The sequence below is a fragment of the Drosophila subpulchrella genome, unplaced genomic scaffold (assembly GCF_014743375.2).
Source record: "Drosophila subpulchrella strain 33 F10 #4 breed RU33 unplaced genomic scaffold, RU_Dsub_v1.1 Primary Assembly Seq354, whole genome shotgun sequence".
Taxonomy (NCBI): domain Eukaryota; kingdom Metazoa; phylum Arthropoda; class Insecta; order Diptera; family Drosophilidae; genus Drosophila; species Drosophila subpulchrella.
In genome coordinates, this window is record NW_023665577.1 from 10,664,205 (window position 1) to 10,679,707 (window position 15,503).

Here is a 15,503-nt window from a genome sequence, read left to right on the forward strand (position 1 = left end):
TAAACGCTTAATTTAGAAAATTTATGCAATTTTCATGTCACTATCGGGGGCCAAGCAGGCATACCTCTTTTTTCCATATTGCAATGAAGGGAGATTTAGGAGGTTTCAGATACTTAAGTCCGTTTGATTCTTTGCTATATATATTTATAATAGAAATCGCTGTCATATAAGTCTAAAGAGCTTTGAAAAGTCACAGTCACATGTTAATTATTTAGATTGGTATTTGTCAGATAAAGTAAACATGAAGATAATCTTATCACAAGATTACTTAAACGTTTTCAGTTAGATAAAACCTAACATAATCTTAAATCCACCATTTTTCGAAAACCCTTAAAATAAAACACATAAACTTAAGCGAATTCATTCAAAAATGTAATAACAGCCATTGCAAAAGATCTTCCACTGGCGCTCTTTGGATACAGTTTAATGGGCCTGCGGAACCGAGGGATAATGGCCAGTTTATGATCCTTTCTCAAGAACTTAAGACCGAAATTTCCAAAGAATGTGACATTGTCCACAATGCGAACCAATATTTTTTCCCTTTTCAAGAGGGCCAGCACTGTGTCTCGGCCCACTGTGGATCCCCTCTCGGATTGATCGGCCAGAACTATATAGGAGATGCACTTGCAAGCTGTCTTCCTAAAGAGCGATGCCACCGTATCCGTGCTGAGAATGGGTTTGAAGTTTGGAGAGCCGGGTGTCTTTAGTTCAACCGACACCAGGGCGTTCAAAATAAAATTCCGCAATTTATAAGGGGGAGATTTATTCCTGTTTTCAATTACTTTGAGAATTTCTTCCTTTCCTTTTTCCCTCTGTTGTATGCGTTTATACTCGCTGGGAAAAAAGCGAACTCCGGGCACCTTGAAGTCATAGTTATCACAATCAATCTTGTTGATCGGACGGTTGCAGTTGATCAGATAAACGTCCAGGAGACGGGGTATATCAGTTAAAAAACTGGGAACATCCGCCTCCACATCTCTAATCTTCGATTGGCTAAAGTAGACAACGGAGGAGACTGGACTGTGGCTCAAGAGGTCGTCCAAGTCTTTGTTGATCCACAACAACTTTCCTTTGGGCCGCACCTGAATTATTCGGAATGGCTCGGTCAGAACAGCTCTGAATTCTGGAATCAGAGCCAAGATTAGTATTAGTATCAGCATTTTCCCCGATCTTTTAATGATTACTAACTTAAAAACCAAAAAGCTTAATATGGAACTTGCTTATCACTTTGTAAGAAACGTGTATTCTAAAAAGTTCAACTAGCCCCTAATTACCATAAATAATTTAAACCGTTTACCGTATCAAACGAATTTATTTGTATTTAACATTTAAGCCAAGTGCTTCATGTCCGTTCATTCAAAAACTTTATTACAGCCCTCGCAAACTCATTTCCATTCGCCTTTTTAGGATACAGTTGAGTGATCCTCCGCGACCAAGAGATAATGGCCAGCATTTTATCCTTCTCCTTGAATTTAATGCCAAAGTTCCCAAAGAATGTGGCATTGTCCACGATGCGCACCAATACTTGTTCTTTTGATAAAAGAAACAAGATTGTATTACGGCCCAATGTGTCTTCCTTTTTGGACTGACCAACCAGTACTAAGTGGGTAATCTTCTTGTTTCCTGCTTTTCTAAAAAGCGATGCTATGGTATCCGTCCTAAGAATGGGCTTAAAGTTTGGTTGGCCCGGTAACTCCAGTTCCATTCGCACCAGGGCATTCAAAATGGCACCCAGCATTTCAGAGGTGGACTTTTTCTGGATTTCCAGTCCGTTTTTATTTATTCCCTTCATTTCCAAGCGTTTAAATTGGTTGGGAAACACACGAAGTCCTGGCTCCTTATAGTCATAGTTTGTACAGTCATTCTTGTTGATCGACCTTTTACAGTTGATATGGAAAATGTCCACAAGACGGGGTAAGCGAGTTAGGGCAACGAGGACTGGAGAAACGTAGTCAATGCCATCCCTCTTGTCTCCCACTTCGGCGTTGTTAAAATAGACAACGGACGGAAATGAATTTCGGCTCAAAATCTCATCCAAAGATTTGGTACGCAATAAAAGCTTCACTTTATGAGTTAGTTGCAAGATTCGTGAGCCATTTACCGGATAAAACCCGGAATAAAAGAGAAAAAACATACCCAAAGATAAGATCCCCGCTGTTAATGTTCCCATTGTCTCGGCTTAAAAAGAACTCTGACTAGAAAACAAAACAAGAAAACACCTTTGGGGTTCCGCTCATTTGTCAATTACAACGTTCCATTAAATTATTTATTAGATGAAATTTAATAGAAACTCTAATTTATTACATAATCCTTATGTGTGCCTTTGGGAAAGACGGTCCGAATCAGTTGAGATTTTCGATACTAAAAATTCTTTTTAGATATTTCAACACTTCATCGTTCCTCCACTCGTAGTTTTCCTTTCGACATAGCGGACAATCTTGTTTTTGGGGAAACTGAACTTTCGCCAACCGTCGATTGATATCATTATGGGCTTCCCACAACCAGAGGATCTCATCGTCTTGGGTCTTCACGGCATCAATGCTTCGATACATAGAAAACTCCCAGAAATTCACGTAGCACTGTTGGCAACCCAAAAAGTAGTTGGCATATCCATGAATTGCCCACAGTATATCTCCTGGTTTAAATATATGTGGTGTCGTGGCAGCTTTTATGGTCATAAAATGAAACAAAGTCCATATGGAACAGTTAAAGTCCCGGGAATTGGGTTTAAAAGTTATGCAGCCAGAGAAGTGACCACCTTCGATCTTGTCTTTGATAGAACTATTAAAAGAGCTCTGCAGTTCGGTTCCAAAAATGTCTCGATCATATTTCTTCGACGATATCATGGACTTATAAAGCTTGTTCATCCCCAACCTTTTGTCTTTGTTTAATGGATTTAAGTAGTTCAGAAGCGTCAAGATGTTGCGCAGAACTAATAGCTGTTTTCCACCCATATCATTCACCTTGGGAAGCTCAATATTTAGTATATTGAAAATTGCCTGCTCTATATCGGCCTGGTAAATCCTAGTTGTTCCGAAAAGAGTTCCTTGGGATATGAATAAAATGGCGAAAAGTAAGCCACAAAGCTGAAATTGCGAGGATCTATCCATTCCACTAAACTAATGAGAGTAAAGTTTTTCTTTGTTTAGTTAGGTAACCGAAGCTAATTAAGTTTCTTTGCATTTTAGCTTTCCATTATTACAATAACACTATACCCGTTACCCTTAGAGTAAAGGGGTATATTAGATTAATCGAAAACTATGTAACAAGTAGAAGAAAGCTTGGTGAGTGCCGAGCTAAAGAAACGAATTTTTGAAATTTGAAACAGAGATTTATTTTTAATTTTCATATTCGCTTTCTCTATCCATAAATATAGTAGCCGCTTACGTTATAAAAATGATGAAGACCACTTAAATATTTCACCACTTCGTTACGCCGCCAGCTGGAGTTCTTGTTCCGACAGGGTGGACACATATCAGCAGTGGGAAACTGGACCTTCGGGAACATAGGATCTCCGGGTTGATTAGCAGTGAGTTTGTTGAATTCATTGTGGGTTGCCCACAGCCAGAGTATCGCCTCTTTATGTGTCATTTCGGAATCTATGGGCCTGCGCTTGAACATCCCCTCGAAATTGTCAACGCACTGCGGGCATTGATAAAAATACTTGATGAAATTGCGAAAAATTGATAATATGTCGCCAGGTGCGTATTGGTAAATAAAGGGAGGTGTGGCATACACATTTCGATCTAGCAAATGGTGAAACAATATCCACAAGGCGCATGGGTAGCCCCGCTCATGGGGCTTGGAGGATGCACAGCCAATGTAGTTCTTGGTATTGAAGACTCGTCCAAAGTCTTTTCTGGACTTTAATTTTTCAGATAACTGCTTCCCAGTCAGACCATTAGATTGCTTTACGTCCCACTGAAGCCCATACATCAGATCATCTTCTCTCTTACTTAGTGGCTGAAAATTTTTAAGAAGTCCCATGAATTCATCCAGTGCGTTCCTACTTTTCCAGTCTATAAGTGGTACATTTGGTAGAATTGTGACAATAAAGTCTTCGATACCCTTGAGCATATCGGCTTGGTAAACCCGCACAGTTGTGGATGGTTTTTCATCTGATTTGACTCCGAGACTCTTTAAGTTCTCTTTTACGGCAACTTCGTGGAAATACTGGGACATCACTCCGGAGCTGAAAAGCAGGACACAAAACAGTAGTACCCATAAATCTGCTGAGTTGGCCATGTTAGATCGATCCATATCAGGCCCTCTGAGCTCCCCTGTTGGTCTTCTACTAATATAACCTGCTAACGAACTCTGTGTATTTATAGACGTATTCCAATTTTCCTCACTTTAGTTATGCAAACGATTCAAATCGTCACAGATTACGATTACGATGTTATGATTCTTTGTAATAAAAATCTTCAGAGCTTGGAGATTAAAACACTCCAAAGGGACCCATTTGCGAAATTTGATATGCAGGAGTTTGTCGATTGAATAAGAAAACTAAAGTTAATATTGTATATTTCCTGCTTTAGTTAGCTTAATAGCTAATAATAGATACTAATAGAGTCCCACTATTATAAAACACTTTAATACATCGATTTTATATGTCTTTTATCTTAATATTTACAAATTGGGGATTCCGTAGCGGCTTAAATTATGAAAGCGATGCAGACGCTTTAAATATTTCAGCACTTCGTTAGTACGCCAGCTAGAGTTGTTGTTCCGACAGGGTGGACACATATCAGCAGTGGGAAACTGGACCTTCGGGAACATAGGATCTCCGGGTTGATTAGCAGTGAGTTTGTTGAATTCATTGTGGGTTGCCCACAGCCAGAGTATCGCCTCTTTATGTGTCATTTCGGAATCTATGGGCCTGCGCTTGAACATCCCCTCGAAATTGTCAACGCACTGCGGGCATTGATAAAAATACTTGATGAAATTGCGAAAAATTGATAATATGTCGCCAGGTGCGTATTGGTGAATATGGGGAGGTATGGCATACACATTTCGATCTAGCAAATGGTGAAACAATATCCACAAGGCGCATGGGTAGCCCCGCTCATGGGGCTTGGAGGATGCACAGCCAATGTAGTTCTTGGTATTAAAGACTCGTCCAAAGTCTTTTCTGGATTTTAATTTTTCAGATAACTGCTTCCCAGTCAGACCATTAGATTGCTTTACGTCCCACTGAAGCCCATACATCAGATCATCTTCTCTCTTACTTAGTGGCTGAAAATTTTTAAGAAGTCCCATGAATTCATCCAGTGCGTTCCTACTTTTCCAGTCTATAAGTGGTACATTTGGTAGAATTGTGACAATAAAGTCTTCGATACCCTTGAGCATATCGGCTTGGTAAACCCGCACAGTTGTGGATGGTTTTTCATCTGATTTGACTCCGAGACTCTTTAAGTTCTCTTTTACGGCAACTGCGTGGAAATACTGGGACATCACTCCGGAGCTGAAAAGCAGGACACAAAACAGTAGTACCCATAAATCTGCTGAGCTGGCCATGTTAGATCGATCCATATCAGGCCCTCTGAGCTCCCCTGTTGGTCTTCTACTAATATAACCTGCTAACGAACTCTGTGTATTTATAGACGTATTCCAATTTTCCTCACTTTAGTTATGCAAACGATTCAAATCGTCACAGATTACGATTACGATGTTATGATTCTTTGTAATAAAAATCTTCAGAGCTTGGAGATTAAAACACTCCAAAGGGACCCATTTGCGAAATTTGATATGCAGGAGTTTGTCGATTGAGTAAGAAAACTAAAGTTAATATTGTATATTTCCTGCTTTAGTTAGCTTAAAAGCTAATAATAGATACTAATAGAGTCCCACTATTATAAAAAACTTTAATACATTGATTTTATATGTCTTTTATCTTAATATTTACAAATTGGGGATTCCGTAGCGGCTTAAATTATCAAAGCGATGCAGACGTTTTAAATATTTCAGCACTTCGTTAGTACGCCAGCTGGAGTTGTTGTTCCGACAGGTGGGACACCTATCCGTAGTGGGAAACTGTACCTTCGGGAACATAGGATCGCCGGCTTGATCAGCAGTGAGTCTATTGAATTCGTTGTGGGTTGTCCAGAGCCAGAGTATCGCCTCCTTATGGGTCATTTCGGAATGTATGGGCCTGCGCTTAACTATTTCCTCGAAATTCTCAACGCACTGCGGGCATTGATAAAAATACTTTATGAAATCGCGAAAAATTGATAATACGTCGCCAGGTGGGTGTGTGTCCTCATCTACAGAATATAAATTTTGAACCAGCAAATTGTGAAACAATGTCCACAGGGCGCATGGGTAGCCCCGCTCATGGGGTTTTGAGGATGCACAGCCAATGTATTGTTTTACATCGAATACTTTTCCAAAGTCTTCCCTGGACTTTAATTTCTCAGATAACTGCTTCCCAGTCAGCCCATTAGATTGCTCTACCTCCCACACAACACCAATCATCAACCCATCTCCTTTCCCATTTAGTGGGTGACACTTCTGAAGGAGTCTCATGAAAGATTCCAGTGCTCTCTTACTTTCCCCGGCTATAAGTGGCACATTTGGTAGAATCGTGACAAGAAAGTCTTCAATACCCTTGATCATATCGGCTTGGTAAACCCGGAGGGGTCGCTCAACAGCTTGACTTAGGATCGCTTTCTGTTTCATGTCGAAAAGCTCTTTAGGACTCGGGGCTTTTGTTGTGGCTGGTTTTTTTTCTATTTTGACTCCGAGACTCATTAAGTGCTCTCTTACGGTAGCTGCGTAAGACTCTCCAGTCTCAATTTGTGGTTTTAGGAAAAGGTGGCTTCCATAACGATTTAGGATGGCCAGGTTTTGTGTAGAAGGTTTCAGGCCAAATTTTGCAAATATCTGACGGTCTTCTATGATACGCACTTTTAATGATTTCAAAGATAACAGCTCCAGTAGAGTTCTTACACCAATCAGTGAAGATTTGGGTTGATAGACTAAAACCACATTTTTTATGCTATTATATACGGAGTTTTGTGTGATAAATACACCGTCAGCAGAGTCTTCCATCGTAAATGGTCTAAAGAGATCCTCATCTTCTAGACTGAACTTCAGTTGACTTAAATAAGAAGTCAGATGCTGTTTAATTTCATCGGGCTTTCTGCTAGCGATCTCGATTCCCACCAAATTTCGATCGAATTTTGGAGGATAGTAGCGCACCAAGGGGGTTTTTCTGACTTCCAATTTATCACATATTCTGATATTCTCGTCCTTGGCACAGTCAATGGCGTAAACCTTAAGCAGCCTGTCCCAATCTCTCAATTTCCTGGCCAGGCTCTTAAAGGTGGGAGCAAAACTTATGCAATCTTCGTTTAAGGAGTTATAAAATTGGACTAATTTTGATGTCGGCAGGTCAAGTACAAACCCCACTTCCTCTGCGTTAATCTGATTTACATTGTCGATGGGATGATATAACCGAAGCTGGGACTTCACTCTAGAGGAGAAAATCAGGACACCAGATAGAAGTATCCATAAACCTGGTGATGTGGTCATAGTTTGTGATCTGACGAGTCTCGATCCATATCAAGTTCACAGAGCTCCCCTGGGGTCTACTCATATAACCTTTTAACAAACTCTATTAATAAATTACATTATTTCGATTTTCCTCACTTTCGTTATGCAAACCAAGTCAAATCGGTGGATTTTACAATCATAGAAAACCTTGAAAGTAAATCAAGCAAATGTTATACTTTTTTTTATTTTTATTTTAGGATCATTCCAATATAGGTTTTTGAGATTATATATAACAATAGTTGTTATTTCCATTAGGATTTAAAAATACATCATCAATCGTAACCTTGTGGAGTGGGAAGTCCGTAGAAGCTTAGATTTTTCTTATCATAGAGTGTTTTTAAATACTTGAGAACTTCTTCGTTTTGCCACTCTGAGTTGTTGTTCCGGCAAGTGGGGCAATTGTCGGGGCTGGGAAACTGAATCTTCGGGAATTTGGGATCCTCTGTGGAGTCGCCAGCAATACGTTGATTGACTTCGTTATGAGCAGCCCATAGCCAAAGGATTTCCTCGTCGTGCGTTTTAACCGATCTCATGTTCCGACGAATGGCCATCTGTTGAAAGTGCTCGGAACAATCCGTGCAGCCAAAGAAGTACTTGGCGAAACCGTGAATGGTTATTAGTATTGAGCCCGGTGCAAAGTAGTTTGGTGGCTTGGCAGCCTCCACTGTCAAATAATGAAACAATGTCCACATGGAGCAGGTAAAACTCCGCAATAAGGGCCGTGATCCAATGCAGCCAACGTAACGCCTTCCCTTAAAAATCTTACGATTCTTTTCTAGGGAATCAACCAAGTCCGCAAACTCAGCTCCTTTAATACTCTGCAAGGGTTTTAGCGAATTGCGCAGATCACCCATTAATAACTTTCCATCTTTGTTTAATGGATTCAGATAGGTCAAAACCGTAATAATATTCTTAAGGGCATTCAGGTTATTACCCTCCAAAGAGAGAGTTTTGCGAAGTTCGATATGCAGGAGTTTGTCGATGGCCTGCTCCAAATCAGCCCGATAGACCTTCGGTGGCGGCTTGAGGACCTCGGCAAGAATCGCTTGATGTTGCTGGTCCAGGAACTCAGTCATATTTGAGCGTGCCATAATGGGAAGAGGTGGATCTGGTTTATAGTTCAGGTTCTTAAGGAAATCCCCTACAGTAGCTGCGTAGGCTTCACTTGTATCCGAAGAAGCTGTCAGATACTGGGCACTTCCATTTCGATCTATTATGGCCAATTTCTGGTTGGATGATTGGAGTCCAAAGTTGGCAAAATCTCCTGCATCCCCAACGATCCGCACTGCAACTTCTTTGAATGGAAGCAGTTCCAGTAGAGTGTCTCTGCCAATCTTGGAATCCTTTGGCTGGAGGACAAGAGCAATGAATTTTACCGGACTTTCCAGATCTTTAAAATCAAGCAACAGAGATTTTGTATCGTCATTTGGTTTTAGAGGGCGAAAGTTTGGCTGGCCGGGTCCGTAGTCATTTTGGGATAGCATTTCGGCCAGCACTGACTTAATCAACTTGGGATCCTGTCCTGGAACGACAGCGCCAAGAACTTGGTGGTTCTTTTGTGTGTCGGGACTGAAGAACCGCAGTGAGGGCGTCTGCCGGATATTGAAATCCCTACAGAGCCCTGCATTTCTCTCCTGGGCGCAGTCTACGCCGTAAATGCGGAGAATTCTACGCCACTTGTACAAGTCACGGGAGAGGGTCTTGAAGATAGGTGCGAAGCGTTGACAGTCGCCGCAGAAACTGTTGAGGAACTGCACCAGCTTGCCGTTGCTCATGTTGAGAGCCGGCCTCAGCGATCCGATGTCCAGCATGATCACATTGTCTGTATCGCTATAGAGACTCGCCTCGTTCGCCGACTTTCGGGCATTAATCCGAGCTGAGACTTCCGCGGGGGCGAGGAGCAGCAGGCCATAAAGAAGCGTCTTGAGTAAGAGAATCATTTCCACACTGTGCTCACAACTCAAATGAGCCACTTCAACTGATTCAATCGCAAGGGCTCTTTGGTAATTATAGCCGCATTTGGATTCGCCCTGCTCCGGTTGTTAAGACCCCCCCCCATTCCCAATCTCTCTTTCTCTCAAAACAGGTTTTCTTAATTTTGTGACTCGCTATTCTATGCAGGTACGCCCAAAAGAATTCACGAATTTCATATTTGTTTATATGTAGATACAGAAACAAAACATCAAAAATCTTAGCTCAAGGTAACATTGGTAGAGAAGCAGTAAATAAAATAAAAACTTGAATGGCATTAACTTGACTTTTATTCACATGCTGATAAACGCTATACTAGGTTTGTCAGTTTCTAAGAACGATTAAAGGTGGGCAATCCGTAGAAGCTAACTCTTTTGAGATTGTAAATGCGTTTTAGGTATTTTAGAACCTGAGCTGAGTTCCATCTTTTCGATTTATAGCAGGCCGAGCAGTGTTTCTTCAGCGGGAACTGCACTTTGAGGAACTTGGGATCTTCTGTGGGATCCCCTGACAATCGCTTATTCACTTCGTTATGGGCTTCCCACAGCCAAAGGACCTCCTTGTCATGTCTCTTGACGGATCCTATTTTTCGCCTTTTGGCCATCTTTTGAAAGTGCTGAGAGCAATCCGTACAGCCGAAAAAGAACTTGGCAAAACCATATAGGCTTTTTATTACGGTGCCTGGAGGAAAAGCACCGGGGCTGTTCGCCGACATTACGGTAAGGTAATGGAACAGGGTCCAAAACGAGCAGGTAATACCTCGCGTAAATGGTTTTGAACCAATACAGCCAACGTATCGCTTGCCCTTGAATATCCTTCCCGGACTTTTTTCAATTTTGTTTACTGCGGTTAGGAACTCTTCTCCTGTGATTTCATTAACCAAAAAGAGGTGGTTTACGAGGCGGTCGATTAATTTCCTTCCGTCTTTGTTTAAAGGATTAAAACGCTGAAACAACTTAATAAGCAGTCGAAGAGCCATTAAGCTATCGCCTTTTATAAGTGGCGTCTTGGGTATTTCAATGTGGATAAGTTGGTCAATAGCCTGTTCCAAGTCCGCTTGGTAAACTGTGGGTGGAGAGACCAGCATTTTTTTCAGTATAACAGCATCGAGCCCCATTGGCAAGACCTCTTTTGGACTTGTTGTGGTCGCCAATCGGGGAATACTGGTAATCCCTTTTTGCCCCAGAAATTCTACAACACTGGCCACATAGGCAGAGCTACTTTCATTGTCAGGCGTAAGTGGCTCTACTTTACCAGTTCCATCTAAGAGGGCTACTTTTTGGTCACTTGGCTGCAGTCCGAAATTAGTGAAGAGCTGCGCATCATTCAGTATCCGAACACCCACATGTGGATAAGGAAGCAGGTCGAGAATCGTTTGAATTCCTATCCAAGAGTTCTGTGGCTGAAGAACAAGCAAAATATATGGCAGATTGTGGCCGAATCGATCGAAGATGGTGGAAACATTCTCAGTCGACTGAATCGGCTCGAAGATGGGCTTCAGTTCCTTCGTTCCACTGTAGTCATTTTTAGCCAGATAGCCTGTAAGTAATTTCACGATTTTCTCAGGATCAGTAGTGCCAATATTGGTACCGAGACCCATTTGTGACTTTAGAAATTTGGAAGGATAGTAGCGCAGAGTGGGCGTCGATTTAATGGCAAAATCACGACATAGCCTCACATTTACCTCTTCGGCACAGTCCACGGCATATATCCGGAGAATTCGGTTCCACTTTTGCAGTCCTACTGCCATTTTCTTAAAGGTGGGTGCGAATCTCCGGCAGTGTCCGCAGAAAATGTTCATAAATTGCACCAACTTTCCGAGAGCGGGGTCGGTTAAAGTTCCCTGTAAAGTGGTGCCGGTTACCATATGAACATTATCATATTTTGAGTACAGAGTTTCCTTTTCAGCTCCCTGGATCCCAATCAAAAGTGTTCCTTGTATAATTAGGGTAAAGAGGAGGCTCTTACCAAACGATAACCCTAAGAGCCGAAGCATTTTCTAGAGACTGTTTTCAAAATGCGAATGCAACCCTCCATATTGTTTTAAAATGAAACGAATTACATTTATCTCATTAGCATCGCTCATTATATTGTTGTGTAAGTAATTACCAAGGTTGATGAATATTTTACCGTTTCATACATTTATCTTTTCGACTTCTTTTGGAGGATTTTAAAAGCTCAGTCATATTTTTTCCAACGCTATCCCGCGAATTCATAAAAAGACCTGTTCGCCTCGTCTCGCCATCCTTACCTTTAAGTCGAAACTTGCTCAGATTCTTTTTTTGGTAAATGTGCTTTAAATATCTCAAGATAACATCTTTTCGCCATTTGAAGTTCTTAGTTTGGCACTTTTTACAGTATTTTGTACTGGGAAACGCTACTTTCTTAAAGAATGGATCTAGACCCAGACCGCCTACTTTTTTTGAAAAAGCGTTGTGAAATTCCCACAGCCACATGATCTCTTCGTCATGGTATTTAAACCAATCGTATTTCTTTTCTTTCGCCATGTCCACAAAGAATTCACAGCAATCCGGGCATCTGGCGTAAAAGTTCTTGACGATATTCATAATCAGCTTGACCATATCGCCAGCTTCGTAGGGTGGCCGGAAGAATCCCTCTCCAAGGTCGGATCCCTGGACGGTCATGAAGTGAAAAAGCTGCCACAGGGTGCAGGTCCAGCCCCTTAACTCCGGCTTTGATCCATGGCATCCCACGTAGTCCGTGGCAGCAAACACCTTGCCATTTTTCTCCTCGTAGTCAACTATCCATTCGTGTATCTCGAATCCAAAGAACCGAACACCACAGATCAGATATTTTTTAAAATCCTTGAGAAATTGAAGTTGGAGGGGTGTGCTTAGGGGTTGTAAGGTACACAGGGTGTCAAGGAGCTGCCTCATAACTCGAAGACCCTCTCCTCCGAGGATATCATGCACCGTTATCTCATAGTTCAACAAGACCCCAAGTGCCAGCTCCAAGTCCGCATAATAGATCACTAACTTTGCACTCCCTAAATATCGAATGAGAGCCATGTCCTCCCGATTCAATTCCCTTTCATATACATTAGTCCGCAAGTCGATTGGTGGTGCTTTTTCTAAATATGTTAAGTTTGTGTCGTCGATTAACTGAAGTTCCTGGGCGAAAGATTGTTTTGCAAAGTTGGCCAATAGCAACAGCTTCAGATACAAAGTGGGCACAAACATTACAGTCGTCTTTTTCAGGTGATTATCGAGGTGAAAGCTAGGGACTACTAAAGTCGCCTACGAGTTGGGTGAAGTTTTAAAGTGGCGATTGAAATTGCTTCGATTTGATAAATTAAAAAGTTAATGCTTTCCTTGGTGAGAAGTAAAAAATCTTAAAAAGATCTGTACGACTAGCTTGTAAAAATTTTTCTGTGAAAAACCTACTTATTTAAGATAGTAAAAAAACTTTAATATTATTAGCAAGCTTTAAAAAATATGGGAAAGTATCTATTACATTATTTTAATTTAATATTTTAAAGTATATCTCCGCAATCTGTGGCAACTTCACGGTTCTCGGGGTCCTTTGTCAGTTTAATATCCTGAATGGCCCTCACACTTATTACATGTAAGTGACTCTAAGCGACCCCAATGGGTTTTCAATTATCAAAACACATTCAAATGTCGAAATGCCAGCAGGATGCTGACCCGAAACAACCACAAGTACATGAGCCGAATAACAAGCTGGGGATTTTCGCACACAAGCACTCGTTTTAGCCACTCAGCCACACAAAACACATGCAACAAGTTTGGTAATAGTTTGCCCCCCAAAGAGTGGCCAAAATATCAGATGCAAAATATGCCAAACTTTGCGGCTTGCCTGTCTCATTTACATGGAGAATCCTGCTAACCGCAGTTGACGTCACGGATTATGGCCATGAGAAGATGAAACAAGACAAGCGCCACTCGAAACTTTCCTCGCCGAACTTGTTCGGGTGTGAAAACAAGCCTCAAATGCAGCTTAAAACTTTTTGGCAACAGTTTATGAGGGGCAAAAGGGGTTCATTTTTCCCCCCCGCAGAATCCTTACCACTGCCACAATCTGGCCAACTTTCAACTGGCTAATTTAATTTGGCCCAGAGTCCTGGAGGCTGTTGTTTCTGGCATATTTTATGGCGAATTAACTGTTAAAAGGCGTTGCAGCGGAAGTTGTTTTGATATTTATTGGGCAGATAAGATTGTTAAGGAATTAAGGAGTTTATAACGCTATTAAAATATTTAATAAATTATGGGATGCTGCAGAAATGCCTATAGTTTTGAAATTACTTATAATGAATATGCTGTTAAAAAAATAACATCGTCTTTCTAAATAAATCCTTTAGACTTGTCAGTTTGTAAAAGAGCTTTGCATACTTTTAAAAGATTTTATGATCCTATCTTTGGCACCCTTTAATAAATTCTAAATATTTTTGAATATCATCTTTATTTAGCTCGATTAATTAATACAGATTTGATATATAGTTGTACTTTACAATATGTAAAATATTTATATATATGACAAATAAATATAGTAAAGATTTGAACATTTATTGTAAATATAAATACCTAATGCCCTAAGATTTTAAAATCATATTTATTACTTTGGCTCCAAAAACTCCAGTTGTTTTATTCACTATCATTTTCTAGTTAGATTAAATAATATCGATTTTATAAATAACCGTCGATTGCAACATGTTAAATAATTAAATACAATTTAGTATAATAAAGATTTAAACACTCCTGTAAATATAAATATCCAAATCATCTGTAAATGATTAAAATATGAATAAAAGACCCTCCTCCCACTGATCATAATTCTTTGCACACCATTTATGCCCAGCAAGCATTTTGTTTAATTAGACTCTGGGCCATTTCCTTTTACCGCAACAATTGTCGCACAAACTTTCAATCAGCAAAAAATGAAAAAAAACCGAAACACAATGAATAGCTGGGCAAACACGGGCTTAGTTCTCAGCCAAACCGAACACCAATCCCCGAACCCATAACCACCCATCCAGATCCGGGCACTGATAATCAACAATGCGCTGACTGACATGAACAATGTAGCAAATCGGTTTGCAAATCAGGCAGCAGAAAACGGAGCCAACTGAGTCACTCAGACATGATGGCAGTCGTCAGTAAAAATTGCGTAAAATACAAATATTGTGCCAGACTCATTCCACTACTTTTTCCCCATTTTTCTCGATCCACATTTTTTTTTTTTTACTTTTTGTTTTCGATGCTGTTTTGTTCTTGTGCCAGGATGCACTGCGTGAGCTTGATATGGGGATATGGGATAGGATATGGTATAGGGATAGGGAACTCGAGAGGGGGAAGTCCATCAAAACGATTTGAATGCGTCGCTGACGTTGATGAGTTTGAGTGAAAAGCGGCAGCGTATGGCAGGACATCGAGGGGCGTGGTGGGGGAGGGGATGGGGATGGGGCGACAGGAAGAGGGACAACAACGAGCCAAGTTCGTCAATCAAAAGCTAAACCGAAATCTCTTCATGCGTGGAACAGAGCAGGCAAAGCAGGGCATAACGGCCAAAGGATGATGCAGGATTCAGGACTACACTGGAGGAAAAAATAAAGTTGAATATTCACTTTGATATTATATTCATATTTATTTCAAAATTAATAATTACACTTAGCCCCTGACAATCAAATATAGTAAAAAATATACCAAAAATAAATTATTAAAGATTTTTATACAATGCCCGACTATTATTTTCAGGGAATGTAAATAATGATAATTCTTGATCTGTTTTTTGATTCAAAAATCACCCACTTAGCATCGACACTCGTGAAAAAGGAAAATATCATGATTTTTGAAGTTGAGATTTTAATAATGTTCCTCAAAAATAATGTTTATTTTGTATTTTAAAACTCAAAAATAAGGAATATTTCTGAGTTTTATTTTTTGGATCAAAAATGATTTTTTTTTTAGTTTTATTCATAATGATTACAGTCCCCGATTATT

At 40.4% G+C, this 15,503-nt stretch overlaps 7 protein-coding genes across 7 annotated transcripts; all 7 read right to left on the reverse strand.

The window, feature by feature from the left end:
* Window positions 1-350: 350 nt before the first annotated feature.
* Window positions 351-2,170, reverse strand: LOC119560307. The gene is made up of 2 exons (XM_037873680.1): window positions 2,137-2,170; window positions 351-1,123 (listed from the first exon to the last, which is right to left on the reverse strand). Exons 1-2 carry the CDS (start codon window positions 2,168-2,170, stop codon window positions 351-353), a joined length of 807 nt encoding a protein of 268 aa, XP_037729608.1.
* Window positions 2,171-3,360: 1,190 nt separating this feature from the next.
* Window positions 3,361-4,245, reverse strand: LOC119560308 (sulfhydryl oxidase 2-like). Its single transcript, XM_037873681.1, has one exon. It carries the CDS (start codon window positions 4,243-4,245, stop codon window positions 3,361-3,363), a length of 885 nt encoding a protein of 294 aa, XP_037729609.1.
* Window positions 4,246-4,629: 384 nt separating this feature from the next.
* On the reverse strand, window positions 4,630-5,517 carry LOC119560309 (sulfhydryl oxidase 2-like). Its single transcript, XM_037873683.1, has one exon. The coding sequence runs from the start codon at window positions 5,515-5,517 to the stop codon at window positions 4,630-4,632; it is 888 nt and encodes a 295-aa protein (XP_037729611.1).
* Window positions 5,518-5,779: 262 nt separating this feature from the next.
* On the reverse strand, window positions 5,780-7,578 carry LOC119559882 (sulfhydryl oxidase 2-like). Its single transcript, XM_037873019.1, has one exon. The coding sequence runs from the start codon at window positions 7,531-7,533 to the stop codon at window positions 5,902-5,904; it is 1,632 nt and encodes a 543-aa protein (XP_037728947.1). The 5' UTR covers window positions 7,534-7,578; the 3' UTR covers window positions 5,780-5,901.
* A 146-nt stretch (window positions 7,579-7,724) lies between these two features.
* On the reverse strand, window positions 7,725-9,522 carry LOC119559880 (sulfhydryl oxidase 2-like). Its single transcript, XM_037873016.1, has one exon. It carries the CDS (start codon window positions 9,492-9,494, stop codon window positions 7,827-7,829), a length of 1,668 nt encoding a protein of 555 aa, XP_037728944.1. The 5' UTR covers window positions 9,495-9,522; the 3' UTR covers window positions 7,725-7,826.
* A 257-nt stretch (window positions 9,523-9,779) lies between these two features.
* Window positions 9,780-11,541, reverse strand: LOC119559881 (sulfhydryl oxidase 1). Its single transcript, XM_037873017.1, has one exon. It carries the CDS (start codon window positions 11,519-11,521, stop codon window positions 9,857-9,859), a length of 1,665 nt encoding a protein of 554 aa, XP_037728945.1. The 5' UTR covers window positions 11,522-11,541; the 3' UTR covers window positions 9,780-9,856.
* Window positions 11,542-11,651: 110 nt separating this feature from the next.
* Window positions 11,652-12,725, reverse strand: LOC119560313 (sulfhydryl oxidase 2-like). The gene has a single exon (XM_037873689.1). The coding sequence runs from the start codon at window positions 12,723-12,725 to the stop codon at window positions 11,652-11,654; it is 1,074 nt and encodes a 357-aa protein (XP_037729617.1).
* Between the last annotated feature and the right edge of the window lie 2,778 nt (window positions 12,726-15,503).

Excerpts from the sequence above, each read along its gene's own strand:
- LOC119560307 (XM_037873680.1), bottom strand. The coding sequence starts at position 2,170 with ATGGGAACATTAACAGCGGGGATCTTATCTTTGG. Across the intron at positions 1,124-2,136 it reads AGCGGGGATCTTATCTTTGG|AATTCAGAGCTGTTCTGACC; the intron begins GTATGTTTTTTC and ends CTCTGATTCCAG.
- LOC119560308 (XM_037873681.1), bottom strand. The coding sequence starts at position 4,245 with ATGGCCAACTCAGCAGATTTATGGGTACTACTGTTTTGTGTCCTGCTT.
- LOC119560309 (XM_037873683.1), bottom strand. The coding sequence starts at position 5,517 with ATGGCCAGCTCAGCAGATTTATGGGTACTACTGTTTTGTGTCCTGCTT.
- LOC119559882 (XM_037873019.1), bottom strand. The coding sequence starts at position 7,533 with ATGACCACATCACCAGGTTTATGGATACTTCTATCTGGTGTCCTGATT.
- LOC119559880 (XM_037873016.1), bottom strand. The coding sequence starts at position 9,494 with ATGATTCTCTTACTCAAGACGCTTCTTTATGGCCTGCTGCTCCTCGCC.
- LOC119559881 (XM_037873017.1), bottom strand. The coding sequence starts at position 11,521 with ATGCTTCGGCTCTTAGGGTTATCGTTTGGTAAGAGCCTCCTCTTTACC.
- LOC119560313 (XM_037873689.1), bottom strand. The coding sequence starts at position 12,725 with ATGTTTGTGCCCACTTTGTATCTGAAGCTGTTGCTATTGGCCAACTTT.